The 19,511-nt window shown below is 34.2% G+C and overlaps 1 protein-coding gene across 7 annotated transcripts in view; it reads right to left on the bottom strand.

The window, feature by feature from the left end:
* AKT3 (AKT serine/threonine kinase 3) overlaps positions 1-19,511 on the bottom strand; it is a 363,328-nt gene that overhangs the window by 215,074 nt on the left and 128,743 nt on the right. For 6 of the 7 annotated variants that reach the window (XR_009052722.1, XM_057728155.1, XM_057728156.1 and 3 more), the window contains one exon: positions 4,012-4,137. Coding sequence is in view for 2 of the 7 variants with exons in the window: in XM_057728155.1 (XP_057584138.1) it covers positions 4,012-4,137 (126 nt within the window). In the remaining 5 variants the exon portion in view is untranslated. Of the gene's footprint in view, positions 1-4,011; positions 4,138-19,511 lie in introns of those variants that run through there. The other variant, XM_057728161.1, reaches the window with a different exon arrangement.

The raw sequence follows: 19,511 nt of genomic DNA, 5'->3' as shown, positions 1-19,511 counted from the left end.
ATCTCAAAGCTCTAGATAGGGAAAATGTCACAGAATGGAAGTGAGGAATGGGGGTGGGTGGAAGGTGGGAACACAGGGCAGGAGAGAACACAAATGACAGTAGAGATTTGAGTTTTATTCTTGATACTTAATTACCACTACCTAGCAAAGCAACCTTAAAAAGATCACTGAATTTTCAACAGCTTCATTTTTCTCATCTAAAAAAGGAGAAACCTGGACTAGATGTTTTCACACATTCATTCAAAAACAGTTATTAAACCCTAGTACATAAGCACTAGGAGATATAAGAAAACACTAGGCTCTTTCCTCTAAATTAACTCACAGATTAGTGGATGAGACATACACATGAACAAGAAAACCAAGACACAATGTGATAACAACAAAAGATAACAGCTTTGTGAAGAGCAGAGAGGAGTAATTTAGCAAGGAATAAGGCTAGGGATTTAAATCTGAATTGTCTTAAAAGACGAAAAAAATTATTCTGGAAAATAGAGGAGAGAAGGACATTCCAATCAGAGGGAACAGCAAAAACAAAGGCTCAGAGTAGAAAAGCAGCATAGTTTATATAGTGAATTATAAACAGTTCAGTACTGCCAACGTATAATTGGACAGCAGAAGAAAGATGAGGCAAGACTTGAAAGTGGATGCCAGATTGAGGAGATTTTTGTGCGATATATTAAGGACTCTGGACTTTATCTAGTAGGCAATGAAGATTCAGGGCAGGGCTTTCACAGGGTAGTAGCATAGTTAGGATTTAATTTTAGAAAGATTACTTTGACGGTCACGTGAAGGAAGAATATGAGTGGTAGCAACTACAGGCAGAGATCTACAGTTAAGAATCTACAGCAGAGATGATGAAGATTTATCCTAGGGTGATTATAGAGAAGGACATAAGTTCAAGAAATAAGAAGCAAAACCAGCAGGACTAGAAATGAATTGGGAGTGGGGTGAAAATTTGAAGGAAAAAAGGCATGTAATAAATCCAGGTTTCTGCTCAAGACAGAAGTGACATAGTGAATATTGGGGGAAAGGCTGACAAAATTATCTTCAGTTCAGCTTAGGATATTTTGACTCCAAGAAATATCTAGGTAGAGCTGTCCAGCAGTCAGTTGAATATAGTACCTTAATGCTCAGAAAAGATGCCTGCTCTGAAGATACATAAGTGTGGCAGCAAGCTGCATACTAAGAGTAACTGAAACCTTAATGTGAATGTGACCATCCAAGGAGAGGGCACAAAGTGAGAACAGTCCTTGGCCAGAACCCAGTTAGATATCAAAAGGCATACAACAGGCAAAGGAAGAAAACCACGAGAGAAAAGCATCCTAGAACACAATGGGAAAGATCATCCCAAGAAGAAAGTAGTAATCAAAAGTATAAAACATATCCCAGATATAAATCCAGGAAAAAAGAAGAACTGAAAAATGTCTACTAGTCTTAGCAATTAAGGGGTCACTGGAGAACTTACTAAAAGTGGTTTCAATCGAGTGAATAAGAAAGAAAGCTGGACTGCAGTGGACTGAAAAGTAGAAACAACTATTATAAAGACATCTTTTGGGAAATTTTAAATCCGAAGAAAAGGAATTTGAAACAACGAAGATTGGAAAGATCAATTCCAAGTCCCTTCTAGTTCTCCATACTTTTTCTCATATGGATAAAAAGCCTATTTTGATAAAATTTCATTAAAACCCACGAAGATTAATTTAGAAGTACCACTTTTAATTATAAGGAAAAACAGGGGACTCGTAGAATGGAGTGAATACATGAATATGAATGGAATACATGTGTATATATAACATTTCCCAACATTCCTTAGAAATACCTAGTTTCTTTTTTCATATACTAGTTTCTTTTTTCATATACTAAGAGGGCCAGAACAAAAGGGAAACTACTGGTGAAGGAACCCTCTCTGCCTCCAACTGTTCCTTCTCTTAATATCTCATGAAAACATTCTTTGTTACCCTCTGCCTGGAATATCCTTCTCCTCTATTTTAATTTGCTTAATTCCTACTCACACTTCAAGGGCCTGCTCAAACTCCCCTCACAAAACCACAGAATGTTAGAGACAAAAAAGGCCTTACAAATTCATTGAATCCAGATGTTCTCACTATGCTGATGAAGAGACTAAAGACCAGAGAGTTTCAGAGAACAGCCTGCCCAAGGTCATACTGATGGCTTTTGGTGGAGCTTAAAATTGGAACTATTTCTTCAACCAGGGCCCATTTCACTACACATAATTTCCTCAGGTAATTACTACTTATAAAACTTACAATAAGTCAGGTGTTAAAAATAATCAATTCAAAATAATTTATTTAGTGTAAGATCCATGTTAATACACTTCCAAAAACTAAGGAGCGAGTCTATAACTTCACTTATTAGTTCGAGTCAGCTACCCACAACTACTTGATTATACAAGTAAAGATTACAGATGTCGACTAATATTGATTTCATGGATAAGTTGACTGTCAGTCACTAAATAGGTTCTCTCCTCAAGAGTGCAGCATTTATTTCAGCCTCTGCCAGTGGAAGTGTTGGAGCAGATGTTGGCAGACTGTGACATACAGTATGTCTTTAAAACTTGTTGGGGTGTGAAATTTCATAAGGTCAAAAAATGCTGCATTTTGATCAGCAGATACAGGAGTTCTGTACTTTATAAATTATTTCAGACAAACCAATAATAGCATTTGCTAGTAAAATAGAGAAACTAAGAAACCACACTGGCTTTAGGTCAGATATGATAATGTATGCTGCTCATGTTTTAAAAGCCAATTTCTATGACTTTAAAGCAAATGTTTGCCCAAAAGATGTTTAGAAAGAAAATGTATTCTTAAGTCAATACAAAACACAAGATATTATTTCAGTTGACAATAGGATTTTAAAAATAATTTTCCATTGAAAGAAAGCCATAAATTTGGTGAAGAGAAAATTTATTTTAACTAATACACAAATATAACAGTATTCTCATTTTTCAAAAAATGAAATTCCCTACAGAAAAATCCACTTATATAAACAGAGAAGTTTTCTTTTTTTTTTTTAGCAAGATGTCACAAACTCTTTGGTTTATTGTTTTTACCTTGTTTAAAAAAATTGAAAGAAAGTATCCATACAAAAGACTGGGGCTCTATATAATGATAAAATGACTTTCAAAATATTCGAGGACTTTTATTATTTTGGATTTTCTGATGTTGCCATTTATTATGTTTTTTATTTTATTTTTTGCTTCAATTTTCCCTCATATCTTTTCTAAACATGGTTAATAGATAACTACATACAACCAAAATCAAAATTAAGAACAGTGTCTAAAGATTTTATTCCAATGGTACAAACTTTATCTCTTATGCAAGCTTATTTTAACCTAACCTAACTTTTAAAATGCTTTACTCCTGAAATAACACAGAAAACCCCTTTCATTGACTAACCAGTAATTTGAACGATCTGAAAGCCTGGTCCTAACACTTACAAATCATCACTATCATCTTTCAGTTTATTCTGTGCTATGTTCAAGCAAATGCACAATTTCTAAATAAGTTTAAATTACAAGCATTTTTTTGGATATTTTTAAGGAAGAAAAATTTACTACGAGCATAAAATCTCCCCACAAAATGTGTAACGTAAATCACTTGTTTCTTATCATACAAAAGAGCTAAGATTATAACAGGAAACCGATTAGAGATGCACCAAGTACTGCAACATCTGACAACAAAGTTTGGTCCAGTAACCAAGTTCAAAGGTCTCTGTTTACATTTTACAGAGAAAAACTTGAGGTATGTACTTGAAGAATTGTTTTTATTACAAAATTCAAACTATAAAAAGCATTAAACTATGCTGCATTATGTAAGACCACACATTATTGATAATCCATATGTTAAGGAACTGAAATTCTATCCAAGCTGAAAATTTCTCTGTTATTAAATACAAACCTAAACGTTTTCATATATCCCAAGATATCTGACACATAAGGCCATACAAATAATTTATAAATACAAGGTGAATCAACAATTATAATTAACTTACTTGCTACTGAAAAGTTGTTGAGGGGATAAGGTAAATCCACATCTTGGGGTTTCTCTTTATATCCTATGAATGAGCCATCTGTCTTCAAAAGGAAATATCTTGGCCTCCAGTTTTTTATATATTCTCCTACATGAGGAAAGCATGCATGTTAATGTTGGGGGAAAAAATGAACAGCATCTTTTATGTGAAAAATAAATTATTGTACAATATATGTCCTACAACACTGGCCTCCAAAAATTTAGATAGGCAATTTTCTCTTAACTTAGCCTACAAAAGAAAATACATAAGCCTGCAATTAAGATTCAATAAAAACCCAAACATGTTTTGTTTTTAATGATTTCACACTTTGATAATTCATTTGCACCATTATTTCTTCAGAGAATCATTCAACTGAGTACACATTTTTTTCAGTTTTTCATATCAGATGGTTGTTAGAGCATATTTTCAGCCGTTTTAAAAAGCCTTGGTAAATAAATCATACACACAGCAACAAGGAATTTCGATGAAAAACACTTATCATAAAAGGGACATGAAATAGATGTTTCTCTTCCATGTACCACAACCAATTGTGTCATTTTTTAAAAAGAAAGGGAAAAAGTCTATTTTCATTGTTAAATCTTGATCGTAACTTGTTTAAACAACATCTTATTATTATGTACAGGAAAAAAACTGTGCAAATGCTGTAAACAAGTCAAGGAAATGAAAGAACGTGTGTTAACAGAGCTTAAAAACCTTAACAGAGCTTAAAAACCATACACACACACTCATACACACAAATGTAATAACTAAGAACACATGGTAGTGCCAAGCACAGAATAGTGAGTAAATTCAACGTAGCTTATATCAGATTTTGATATTAGCTATCAACTAGCCACCAAAATATAAATTTTTAGCAACAAGATCACCATTTGCTTACTTCATACTTCTTTTTAATCTTAAGCAACAGAGGCACTCCATGATACTGTAAGAGCTGGAAGGTTCCCTGGTCTCAATTTTCACTTCTCTACTGGACATTTCCACCTGGCTTTTCAATCTCAAGTGCTTAATCATAGTACTACAAAAACTTGAAAGCAGTTCAGCTTTCCCTACAAATCAGTCTCTCTTGACACCAGTTAACCTAAGCTTAAACCTAACACTTGTCTGTTCCCTCTCCTTATCCTATCAGTAGCTAGGTCAATACTGTCTTCACAAGTCTCTCTCATTTAGCCAACCTAAACTGCCCTAACACCTTACATCTGTCCTTCTGCTAATGCACTGTGACTGCTCTCCCCTTCTATTCATCCCCCTTCCATCTTAATGCATCTATCACCTCCAGATAATTCTAATGTCTGTATGTACTGCTTTGATTATGTCACTTTTGTGCTCAAAAATATTCTGATTCCCTACTGTTTACTATAAAGTACCATTCTCTTAGTATAAAATGTGAGTTCTTCCATAATCTCACCGCTAACATGTATTTCAGATGTGGAATCATTCCTCTGAATCAGCAATTCTCCAAATTCTTATCTTAGACCTCTTGAGGCCCTTAAATACTTTTAATACTTACATACACCCAACAAATTTTTGTTTATGTAGATTACATCCATAATGTTTACTATATTAGAAACTGAAAAGAAGAAAATTTAAATTTTTATTACTTCCTTTAATAGTAACAATAAACTCGTTACACACAACATTAATATTTTTATGAAAATAGTTTTATTTTCTAAAACAAAAAAAAATTAGTGGGAAGAGCAGTATGGCTTTATATCTTTGCAAGTCTCTTCAATCTTTGGCTCAACAGAAGATAGCTAGAGTCTCATACCTGCTTCTATATTTAACCTGCTATGGTATGTTGTTTTGATTGAAGTACAGAAAAAAAAATCTGGCACAAACAGATATGTAGCTGGAAAAAGGAAGAGTATTCAAGATAGTTACGGATGTCTTTCTTTGATACTACATCAGCATTTGACAAGCAGTCATTTTTTTAAAGGTTAACTGCAATGTGGAATTTGAAACCGTTATCAATAAACTTTCTGTATTCTGCTATGTGAAGTCCATTGGTCTATATTTCACATTGAATGAATCTTTTACACTCTGTATGGTTTTGTAACATCACTCATTGTTCGTTTAGAAAACACCAGTCCACCAAGTTACACTGATCTTCCAAATATTGACACAATTCACTACACAATCACACTCATTTTCATTACAAATCTCATCAGGAAAGTAAGCAGTAGGAAGCTGTGAAGCTCACGACATGCTCTCCAAAATTCTCTTTGCTTTAAAACTCAGTTTTAACCATTGAAAGTAAACATTGCTAGTTCTTTTTCCTTAAAGAGATACACTCCCCAAGTGCCCAACCTAGTGCCTGGACACTTGATTGATGCTCAATACTAACTTAATAAACAAATAAATATGTATATGAACATCTTCCCCACAAGTGTATAAGCACAAAAGAGGAACTTAAGGGAAAGAAAAGGAAAACCTGACACCCCTCCTTCAATTCAATTTACTTAAAAATATGGCCCTAATGTGAATAAACAGGTCAAATTTATAAAACCAGAATGCTAAACCCACAGTCCCTATTAAAAAAATGAAACAGTTCCTTTCTTGATTGTACTTACTGTTTCATTTTTCCACTCATGTTTAAGTATTTCTATATATACTCTAAAATCATTAGGGACTTCCCTGGTGGCACAGTGGATAAGACTTTGCGCTCCCAATGCAGGGGGCCCACATTTGATTCCTGGTCAGAGAACTAAATCCCACATGCATGCCACAACAAAGAGTCTGCATCCCACAACTAAGGAGCCCGCCTGCCGCAACTAAGACCTGGCACAACAGGAAAAAAAAAAAAAAGAAAGAAACAAACATTAGATATTCTCTAATTGGTTTTAAAATATTTAGATTTCAAATGCTATTTTAAAATAACAAATTTATACTGATACAAAATGCTGTAAGTTTGAAAAGCTAAATAACAGTTTAATAATTATACTAAAGATGAAATGAAACAAATTCATTTTAAAAATTTTAAAGAAGAAAAAATCGGGATAACACCATTTCTTCTTATACATCATTTCTTCTTATTTCTTAAGAGTACTAAATACACTTATTTTTAAAATGTATAATTAAAAGAAATAAAAGTCATTTTCATTTCTCAGAATAATTTCCTGTCAGCCACAGCAAATACATGTAAATATTTACATACACAGAAAGACACAAAACATCACCACAAAATTTTTATCTTTTTATTATATGAAACAAGAAATTTAAACTATTTTCTGTGGTTTATAGCAGGACTTCTGGTAATTAAAATGTTCTTAAAAATAAAGTTATTATGCATCCCTGACACATAATACATTTATACCAAGACTGTGAGATAGCTATTTACTCACAAGAAAAATTGAAAAGTCAAAATTTCCCTTCTTTATTAGATAAAAATAAGTATTTCTCACAAAATTTTAATACTAATTTTGAATTGATTCTGCTAATCAAACAACTGTACTGTCACACTAAGCTAATAGTGGATCTCAAACTTTCAATGATGACTCGAATAAAATTTGTATTTTCTTGTCATGTTTCATCTGTAGTATGAATGGACTTTCTGAGAAAGTACTTAGAGTGCGTTCATGTATTTACTAACTTATTCTAGGAGCTAGAAACATAGTAGCAGACCAAAAAAAAAAAAAAAAAAAAAAAAGGTCTCTAACTTATAAAGCTTATATTCCAGTATTATACCAGATTTTAGGTGCCCCCTAAAATCTGGAGAAGGGTTCTCAGTATTTCCTGAAAGCAAATCCTTTTTTATAGGTTCCTATAAACATTCTTAACTAAAGCTCGTATAATAGCATGATGTGTTGGCCTAATTAAATATCCATTTTCTAGATACAAAAGTGGAATCAAGGCTCAAAGAAATGGGCCTTACAGAGGACACAAATTCATAAGGCATTAATAAAAGAAAACTGTAAGCTTACTGCCACCTACTAGACCCAGTACAGAAGGAGGATAATGTTGCTAGCTTAAAAGAATAAAAAAAGTTTTAGCTTTTCACAACACCCTGCCAAGACACTGTGCACACTGATGGCAAACTAGAATTGTTCCTGCAGCCTTGGGGTTCCCAAGAAAACCGGATCTTGTCCAGCTGGTCATGGAACATTTTCTTAATTGACTCAGCTGAGGCAGACAGAGTTCAAATAAGGCACATCTTCTCAGGCTGCTCTGAAAATATGGCCAAAACGTCCTGGCATTTACAGGAGCTAAGTGCCTGGAATAAAGTTACCCTCTCTGCCACCAATCCTTTCAGATAGACTGCTAGAAGTCAACCACATTTTATTTTTTAAGGATAGCATTTACACCTAAGTTTATATGCTGCACTAAAACCATGCTGCATGATACTTTTATATTTATAGCCCATAGATTTCAACTAATTTAAGAGACAGCCTGGTTATAACGGGGAGAAAGTCTTGTTAAATAAATCAGCAGCATTTATGGGGTACCAAGTCCTCTGAAGAGGCTATTCTATGGATACCCATCAATATGCATTTGAAATTTGTATGCACTGTCACACCTGGACAACACTTCCATCACAACTTGCTATCTACCTTAGTGGGTGCTTCCAATCCTTTCATACTCCTTGGCTGAAGGCTTTACATATTTTGAAGTAAGCTGTTACCAACATCAAAACACATATTTCCTAACAAGGTTTCTGATATTTTGGTTTCTGTACTGGACTGAATGGTGACTCCAAAATATATGTATACACCCTAATCCCTGGAAACTGGGAATAATACTTTATATGGCAAAAGAAGTGATTAAGATAAGCATTTTGAGAAGAGGAGCTTCTCAAAAGGGAAGCTTATCCTGGATTATCTGGGTGAGCCCTAAATCCAGTTACAAATATCTGTAAGAGTGAAGCAGAAGAAGATTTGACACACAGAGAAGAAGAGGCAATGTGACCATGCAGACAGAGACTGGAATGATGCACCACAAGCAAAGGACTATCTGAAGACACCAGAAGCTGGAAGAGGCAAGGAATGGAATCTTCTCTAAAGTCTCCACATAGAGGCTTACATTTAGATTCTAACTTACAGCCGCTGCTTACACCTGCTGATACCTTGATTCTAACTTCTGGCCTCCAGAACTGCGAGAGAGTAAATGTCTGTTGTTTTAAATCACCCCATTTTCCGTAATTTGTTACAGCAGCCCTAGAAAGCTAACGCAGCATCTCAACACTATGACCAAAGGCTTGTTTACATCATTTACAGAAACCAAACAAACAAAACAAAACCCCTACTGATTAAGTTCTTGGCATGAGTGATATAGAGACTCATAGTTAATACTTTACGCATACAGAAGGAAAAATCCACATCACTTTTATAAATAGAAGAAAATCATTTAGTTATAAGGACTTCATTTTCTGGACTTTTGCCAACTTTCTTACCTTACTTAATAATTTACTTCTTGTAATCTCTTAAAACAAACTGAAATTATGGTTTCTGCTATAGATACAGGTGATATAGCTTTGAAAATTACCAATGGCCACTCATACTTGGTATAACAGAGGCTTCAAAAGCTGATCACTTGCTAAGGAAGAGCCTGAAGGCATTCTCACATGCATGTCAAGAAAGAGGCATTATTGTTTTGACTCATCAAAAAGCTGAAACAATTATAAACTTAGATTTCCTGAGAATATACTTTTTTATACTGTATTTTCATGTTTAATCACAATCTGGATTTGTTTTTTGTTTTTTGGCTGCACCACGCAGCACGTGGGATCTTAGTTCCTTGACCAGGGATCGAACCCGTGTCCCCTGCATTGGAAGTGCAGAGTCTTAACCATTTGACCGCCAAGGAAGTCCCACAATCCAGTTTTTAAGATGTAATATTATTGGTCTTTGTCATCTCGGAGGGATAATAGCTTGAGTTTTGAATCCTGACTCTTCCAGCTGCAGGAAATTAAATAACCTCTCTAGGCCTTAAGTTTCCTCACCTGAAAAATGAAAATCACAGAAGTACCTACCTGAAGGGTTTGGAAGGCTGTAAAAAGGCCTTTGAACATTACCTGGCATATAGCAAGTTTTAGATTATTATTGCTATTATTAAAGCCATTATCATTTATGGTAAGATCATTCACAATTCAGCTACAACCTCACATTAAATATTCTACTAATCAATCTAGCACTTATTCAGGAGTATTTACATACATGAGGCAATAGGCAGCAATCAGTAATAAATTTACTCCCATCAGCAGAAAAAAAGTGTCTTTAACTAGTTTCAAGTATATAAAACAAATCCTGTCTAAAGAAATAAAATAGGTTATCCAATGGTTATTCAGTATCAAAACACAATACTGATTTAATACCTTTAACTTCTTTTTTAAGATAGGGATATGATATCATAGAGGTAACTACACTTCCAAAGAAAAAAGCAAAAATCTTAGATCTCCCTGAATTATTTTTATTAAACAACACACACAGGGTACAGTACCATGAAAATACAAATATTTTAAGAATTTCCAAAGAAGTGCTTTAAACCAAAAAATGACAGCTTTCAATAAAAATAAATTTACTGAGTTAAATTTAATGACTTAATGACTAAGAAATTATTAGTCTTAAATAAAAGTCTTCATGGGTCAATTTCTACCTAAGGCAAAAAGAGGTCTAATGTTAATTTCTGTATAAAATCTATTTAATTTTATGGTTCACAATACTATAAATATTCTGCTGCTTGTTGACAGATGCCAACCAAATTTACACATATGAACTACCTAAAAGAAAACATTGCAGAATCTTTTTTCTGCTAGTGGATTTTCATAGATAAATATTAGCACTGTAAACAAATAAATACTGAATATATAATTCATAATAGTGTGCTATATTATAAATATCTTATAACTAAATATAGTTATTGAAGAAATGCAGATGATAAACATAATAAAATATCTGCAATTCCTGAAATTGCCTGTTACATTTTTATATAGCAGATCCAAGTATCATATTCCAATTAGTCTAAATAAAAGTCCTATTTCTATCTCTGAGGGAGCAGAAGAAATGTGTCTCTCACTGAAATTATCATCATCCTGTTTTATAAATGTCTTGAAAATAATCTTAAAAGAATTTTTTAATATTATCTACATTAAAATGAGCAAGCATAATAACAATTTTTCAACTGCACAGGGACAATCTGAAATTTTAATAAATGAAAGTGCTTTTGCACACTGTAGGTGCTTACTAAATACATGTTGACTGTTATCCAGCTCCTGAAAACCTAAATTTTTAGGTTACCATTCCCCTTTCACTAAGTCCTTTTTAAGGATGTTCTTTCTTTGTCCTTGGGCAAATTAAAATCATTAAATTCTAAGATGTCTTCTATGCAATCTTTTCAACAAACAGCCATTAACCAGCTCTGGATGTGTGTTGATAGTCTCTGAAAATTAGATGATGTCTGCAAAATGTGCCAAAAGCATTAATAACTCCTGCCCAGCTGAACATCACAAATCAAAGAATAAAGTTCTTTAAACATTTTTATTTAAAATTGGGGGAAATGGGCTTCTAATAGATTCATTCATTCAAAAATACTTAGTGAGTGTCAAAATACTTACTAAAAGAAGAGGCACTAAAAATAAGCACTGAGAATGCAGCAATGAATGATACAGGCATAGTACCTACCCTCATGGAGCTTTAAATATAGTAGGCAGCTATGAGAATTGAGCTAGAGAAAAGCAGATGACTGAGCAATTAAAATTCAAAATGAAAATTTCTTCCATTTCTTTAATCACTTTTAATGCTCCAGGAGGTCATACTGAGGGATGGCAATATCTCGTATGCCTTGGTACTTCCAAATAGCAACCTATGTGCCTTGTGAAAAAGGTGTCCAATAATATTTACTGTTTGATGCATTACTGTGGGGGAAGAGACCGGGAGGAACATCAGCATGATCCTTCAATGTTTCACAAAAGAATTGTGTTAATCCAGGTTTGCTGCTGTGTTAATTCAAGATGAGGCCCTGCACCTCTTCCTCTTTGAAGCCTCAGGACAATACAGCAGAGAAGCACAGTTATATAGTTGATGATACTACTCCCATCTAGCATAACATATAATACACATAGCATATAATACACCTTTCACATTTCAAGCGACAGCCCAGGCTTGTCTTTTTCTCTGGTGATTTTCTGTATAGTATTGATTAATAAGGTCATATGCAAAACATTCAAATCTTTATGGTGATTTCACCCAGGCTGTCTGGCTATCACGTAAGGTCACTGAGAGATCTGTCTGCTTTTGCACTGGTCAATGTTACCACTACAACTGGCCAGATGGAAGGTGTTTACAATTCTGGTGATTTCACATTGTACTTCCAAGATGCCTTAAATGCTTTCCAGATGTACCCACATTCCTTCATGATTATTTTACCACATATGCTCCCCTCATGATTATTTTGAAAAGTATATTACAGTCAAGAAACTTTGCTTACACTGCATAATGCATGAACTTGTCATTTTTATATTAAGTATAGTTTTCATATCTACTAAAGAAGGCTGGGGTCCATGTTTTGCTTTGAAGTTGAAACAATCATGAGAAAAGTACCTATGCACTGAATACCAGAAGATGTTGGAATGCCAGCTTCTCTAAGATCTCAGAATGCTGGGTCTGCCAGTACTTAGTCTACTTTATAATTTTCTTTTGTTATCTAGAAAATTGCACAATTACCATCTACCTTTCAACATTCTGGTACTTGTTTCATGGTATTCTGTAAATTAGTTAATCAAATCCTGGTTCCCTTTGTTTGTAGGAAACATTACACTGTAAGCCAAAAATGTGATACTTATTAATCATTCTTTTAAACATAAAAATATCTTAATAGAGTTATAGTATTAAGTTTTAATGTGAGAGAAAAGCAAGGAAAATGGGGAGGGGGAGAGAGAGAGAGAGAGAGAGAGAACAAAGCATACATACAAACTAGCCAACAGAAAAATAGCATCTTGGCAATTTAATGAAGAATAAACCGTGAGATTAGTTTACATAGCAGTAGATATTTTGTGGAGAATTACTCAATCTGTACTCAGCTTCCTGCTGGGTTAAATGTGAGCTAAATTATTATTTTGCTTACATTTATGCCCTTGCAGATTGCAAAAGCAAAGCTTTCTTTTTAATCTGCTTTCTGCATTATAGGAAAAAGTCTCCAACTCCACACACTGCATTAAACATACAGTCATTCCTGCAGTATTTTAACAGAGTAGCTAGGGCCAACAGAATTGTAAACTATTTCAAAGAAATGGACCAATTTCAAAAGACTTTATTAGAAACTTTTACAACTTCCTTACTGTAAATATTTTCCATTTCACCACATCATATTCTCTAAATACTAAAATCAATGTAATATCTTACATTGAAGTAAATAGTCTTAATGAATATCAAACATGGAAGGGCTGAGTCCATTTGAAAATCTGCTTACATGTACCAACAGCATCCATCACAGAGAAAGCTGGCATTTTCCAATAATCGAATGGATGAATAAACCTACCAGTGTGCAGAATAGGAGCTATACTCACATCAGAAAAGCTCCTTCAAATAGAAATCCCACTGTAACACAACCCTGCACAGCTCAATCCATTTCTCTGTTGTAACACACCTGATGGATAGAATATACGACAATAATAGTATCTCACAATGGCAGGGACAGGGAGTTACAGAGAAGGTTGTGGTGCTTGCTCATCGGGAGGAGGCCTGTGACATTTGAAAAAACCCTCAGTTGATTCAACCTTCCCACCCGCATGTTCAAATCACTGCCTTATAGAACAAAACTCAATGAAAAAGAATCAGGTTTTATCTTAGACTCTCACCAATGGAGTGTTTCCTATAACAACTTTCCAATAGCATGGGACCCAGTAATTACACTGCATCAAATCACAAACTCTATTATTCTGACGGTGAATCCATGGCCTTTTGTAACTTCTCTCTTCTCTCTTTTGTTATCCCTTGGCAACATGCTCACTGAGACTTGTATCACAGTATGTAAGTGGTGAAAGCAAGGCAGGCAAGGGCACTTGAATGTACTGAGTCAAGCACTGTGCTCAGGCATTGCGCACAAGAGATCTTTTCACATAGGTATGGAGAGACTGGTGCTAGGACGTCCTCACTTTATGCACACAGCCATGCTGAGGCTCTGAGACACTGGTAACAAGCAAAGGACAAAGCTGAGATTTGAATAAAAATCAATGGCAATCAACAAAAATTCCACTCTGCCATGCTGCTCCAGCTTTCAAAAATGAGGCCAGCATTTTACCAAGCACACATTATGAAGTCCAGAGTTCAAATGCCAACTCTGCCAGCCACTCACTAGTTGTGTGCCTTTTGGCACATTGTTTAATCTCTCTGTGCCTCAGCTTCCTCATTTGGAAAGTGGGGACAACAGTAGTGAAGAAATAAATTAATACTTGTAAAGCACACAGAATATCTGACTCACAGTAAATATTATACAAGCATTTGTTAAGTGAATAAAACCTCTTAAAAGTATGGTGAATCAAAAAAGAGTTGGTGAGTGCCTAATAGGTACAACATACTAAACTACACAAAAGTAAATTGAGTATTTAAAATAAAATGTAATTTGTTACAAAAAATAACAAATGCTGGAGAGAAAAGGGAACCCTGGTAGGCTGTTGGTGGGACTCTAAATTGGTGCAGCCACTATGGAAAACAGTATAGAATTTCCTCCAAAAATTAAGAACAGAACTACCATATGACCCAGCTACCCCACTTCTGGATATTTATCCAAAGAACACGAAAACACTAATTCAGAAAGATATCTGGGGCTTCCCTGGTGGCGCAGTGGTTAAGAATCTGCCTGCCAATGCAGGGGACAGGGGTTCGAGCCCTGGCCCAGGAGGATCCCACATGCTGCGGAGCAACTAAGCCCGTGCACCACAACTACTGAGCCTACACTCTAGAGCCCACAAGCCACAACTACTGAGCCCATGTGCCACAACTACTGAAGCCTGCATGCCTAGGGCCTGTGCTCAGCAACAAGAGAAGCCACCACAATGAGAAGCCCACACACCACAACAAAGAGCAGCCCCTGCTCTCCACAACTAGAGAAAGCCCATGCACAGCAACAAAGACCCAATGCAGCCAAAAATAAAATTAAAAAAAAAAAAATCTGTACCCCTATGTTCAGCAACATTATTTACAATAGCCAAGATATAGCAACAACCTAAGTATCCATCAATAGATGGACAAAGAAGATGTGGTACATATATATGATATATACCACAATATATACAATGGAATACTACTCAGCCATAAATAAATCCTGCCATTAGCAACAACATGGATAGACCCTGAAGGTATTATGTTAAAGTGAAGTAAGTCAGACAGAGGAAGACAAATACCATGTGATTTCACTTATATGTGGAATATAAAAATACAAACAAAATAAACACATGAACAAACAAAATAAAACAAAAACAAACTTCGTAGATCCAGAGAACAGATTAGTGGTTACCAGAGGGGAAGAGGGCTTGGGGAGTGGGCAAAATTGTTAGAGGGGACCAAATGTATGGTGATAGATGGTAATCACTCTGCAGTACATACAGATATTGAATTATAATGCTATACACCTGAAACTTATATAAAAAAAATTCAAATGTAGGGTTTCTTCCCTGTATGGGCCATCCCCTCCCCCCCAAAATCAAAACAGACAAAAAACCAACAACAACAAAAAACAAAAAAAATTTCAAATGTAATTTGTTAATTTCATTTATACAGACTATCACTTTTTCCTCATTAGTTGAGCAAAGCAGGTGCTGTTTTTTAGTGGATAAAGTTTCAATTTCTGTTATTCACTTTGCTTATATCCTATTTTTATACCCCATTATTACTGATAATAATGAATTACATGTCATTTATGCTCGACCAATTGAACTATATCATTAAAATTTGATAATGCTGTCACAGAAATGGTCTTTCTTAATTCAATATCAAGTAACTCTAGGGGGGAAAAAATCAAGCACTCCACTGGATTTACAACTGAACGTGTCAATGTTTCTTTCAAATTACCTCATAAGAAAGTTCTACATACAAAAACCAAAAGATAAAAGCATGCAACTCATTATTTTGACATCAGGCCTTTCCCACTTTACCTTTTTATTGCACAATTATCATTTAATCTTAAATACTCTGAATTCAGAGACATGTTAAACCACACTCTAATGTTAGGCTTTTATAAATGAAATAAGAGTATATTTCAACTTTTGGTAATTTATATTTACATATAACAATTACATATCCAGTGAAGTACATCATTCTTGATTTATTGTATTTTAAAGATGTGATTATGCTTAAGTTTGTAAAACTGAAGGGAATGTAATGCTTCCATTTCAATGAATGCTGCCATACATTCAAAAGCATGGTTCAAATAATTTTGAATACCAGAATATCTGCTATCAATGAGACAAAAAGTGAAACATACCCTTACACCCAGTAAAATCATCTTAACTCTTCTAGGTAGTTTTCTTATCCTCTTTGTAAACCAGTTTAATTTGGCAACATGTGGCCAGTCGTCTGTTATAATTTTCTTTGAAAAGAACTGAACATCCTTAGAGGCTGTCATCAAAGTGAGATACACAGATACAGCTAACATATTTTAAGAACAGAACAAATCAAAGGGATGCAATCATAAATCAAACACTATTCAATGATTCAAAGAAGTCTATTTCTCCTCCCCAGAGCAAGTTTAAAGACCAGATAAATAGCAGAAAAGCTGCTTCTCAATGTTAAAAATGAACTTACTTACCTTGGCCCTCTGAGGGCAGTATTACCTAACACATAGACAGAAATTTCAGAAAACAATCTTTATTTACCATTCTAATAAAAATAAATTTTAATAAAAAAGCCTGTATGTTTGCTCACTGAACATAAGGATTTCTTTTCTTGTCATTATCCATACTTCTACAAGCACAATAACACTTGTTTTCAAATGTTTCCAGTTAGTTTGAGAGGACAGAGTTTCTTAAAACCAAGGCATCATAAAGGAAAATGACTTGAAAACTCAGTATCATGTAAGTTATTCAAAATATAATAAAAGCAAAATTATATAAATGATTCTGTACTATTTAAATATTAAGTTTCTATTATAATGGTCTCTGCTGAATAATTTGTTCTTTAAAAACTGCGGGACATGAGAACACACAAATCTTTCAGTAAAGATAAACTAATTCAAAGAGATTAACATTCAGCCTCAAACTAAAGAGGGGTTCCAGTTTCTTCTTATAAGCAGCTAACAGCCAATAGGCTCATTTGTTATGAACCACTCATTTATTAATAAAATATAATACAAATGACAAACTGGCAATGAAGGGTCAAAGCACCCACTTAATTTTCATGCTGATTCTGAAACTATAAAAATCTTTACACAGTGTAAGGATTATCAATTTACTTTTCAGAATTTACTGCAATGTGCATTGGGTGTTTTATTCCTTTTCCTCAGAAAGCACCTATTTCACACAAAGTAGGAAAAACGTTTTCTGGCATTCACCTGTCAAAGATTTTTTAGGATGTACAAAATACTGAAAAACTCACTCTATATAGTCCAGTGGCCTGACAGACTTTTACTTTAAGAATATAAAAAGTGCTAATCTTCATGCCAGAGTCTTATGTATAAGTTAATTAGTGACTATACCAGTCTAAACTGCATACCACCACCACCTCTCCTGGCTACCCCCCAAATAAACCCAGCCTAAAAAACAAAGAGCTGTCTTACAGTGAATGACCTGTTGCAAGGAGGTAAAAATTATTGCAAGCAGGTAAATAAAATTTTCTTTTACATAGTAAGATCTCCTGACATATGGTTTTGGTTTAGTAGAAAGATGTTTTTATTTAGAATTTGTATTTACTTTTAAGAAAAGTCCTTGCTTCTACAACTAAGGGTATATTTCTCCACCTAAGAACTATGCCATTACCTGGTATAACTTGGGGTAAACTAGATTTTACAATATGTACTACTGGAATTAAACAGTTTTATTCTTTTTAAATTATACTATACCATGGAGATTTCTAAGGTCAAAAAAATTTTCTTTAACCAAATTCCAAGTCCTATTTTACCAAAACAGAAAGTACAAAGAGCTATCTTTAAAAAGTCCGTTGAAAATAATGCAAATGCAGAGACAGGAAAGAAGGTCATTTCATAAAATTTTTTTCTATAATAAATATATATATCCCTGCAGAAAGATGCCAGGAAACAACAGCTGCTGTTCTATGTGCTTTCACTTAAAAGTATAAAATTATGAACTTTGACGCTGTGTTCCAGTCTAAAAGCAAATAAGTGACTCGCCTAGCCAAAAAAACACATGAACTTCACGGTTTTTGCCTTTCTGCCTTTGTATCTTAATCATCTTCTGTTCTAAAAAGTGCTACCAAGTTTACCAACATCTTTAATCAGATTTTCTTGAAACTAAACACATTAAAAATTTTAAGCCAAAACATTTAGCAAGATGCCTTAAAGAATGTCAGACAGTGAAATATTCTTCTGTTTTCAACATACTGGCCAATATTTTTAAAAATTACTATTCATGCAGGATTTTTCTGAGGCACAATTCAAATACATCTATAAAACATTAAAGCTAGAAATTCCTAAAGTTTTTTTTAATTTTTCTGAGAATCACCGAGTACAGTTTCACTCATACGTGAAAATGTCCTCATTGTGAAATAGTTTCATCCTAATCTGTGATACATTTCATAGGCTATGTAGTACTTCCACTTCTTTGGTATTAAAAGTTGCTTTTGGTAAACATACCATTTTCTTTAAAAAATTAGAACATAACACTTAACTATCTGTATCTGAATATTAGCATCCAGTACCCATGTGCTATTAAACACTAAAATATACTAGTATGAAGCTAGCATTGCTCAAATTGCAGTTTATTTTTAAAAACATAACCAATCTAGTCTTCAAAACTAAAACAGAAGTCCTTAGTGACTATACCCAGTCCTATTAACCACTCTTATAAACTGGATCAGGCAGCTTTCCCAGGGGCAACATTCCTTGCCTTTCATCCCAAATTACTGAGTAATATTTAGTAAAGAGAGAATGAATGCCTGACAGAAACAACAATTTTAAACGAAAAAACTTAAAGAACCACCAATATCTGAGTGGTAACTAACCATCCTATACTGAATTTACTGATTCCCTCAGGTCAATCAAAGCTATTTCCTCTCTACTCCTCTAAAAAACACTTCTAGAACTTTCATCACTAAATAAGCTTGATCTGTTTCTTTGTCTGCAAAATAAAGAGTTGGAACAATCAAATAATGCTTTAACACACCCTGAGGAGATAAAACATTCTTTTTAGTGTTGTTTGTTCACTACAGTTATTACATTTTTTAACTGTAATGTGCTCCAACACCTTATATTAAAAGTACAACCCAAATACAGCTTAAGTATTGGCAGTAGCAGAGAAAAATATGGCTTCAAAATAATGAGATTAATATCCAATTAAGGGAATGAATACAATTTTCAGCAACCCT

The sequence above is a fragment of the Hippopotamus amphibius genome, chromosome 3 (genome assembly GCF_030028045.1).
Source record: "Hippopotamus amphibius kiboko isolate mHipAmp2 chromosome 3, mHipAmp2.hap2, whole genome shotgun sequence".
Taxonomy (NCBI): Eukaryota; Metazoa; Chordata; class Mammalia; order Artiodactyla; family Hippopotamidae; genus Hippopotamus; species Hippopotamus amphibius.
Note: the sequence above shows the minus strand (reverse complement) of the source record. Positions and strands in the feature narration are given on the sequence as shown.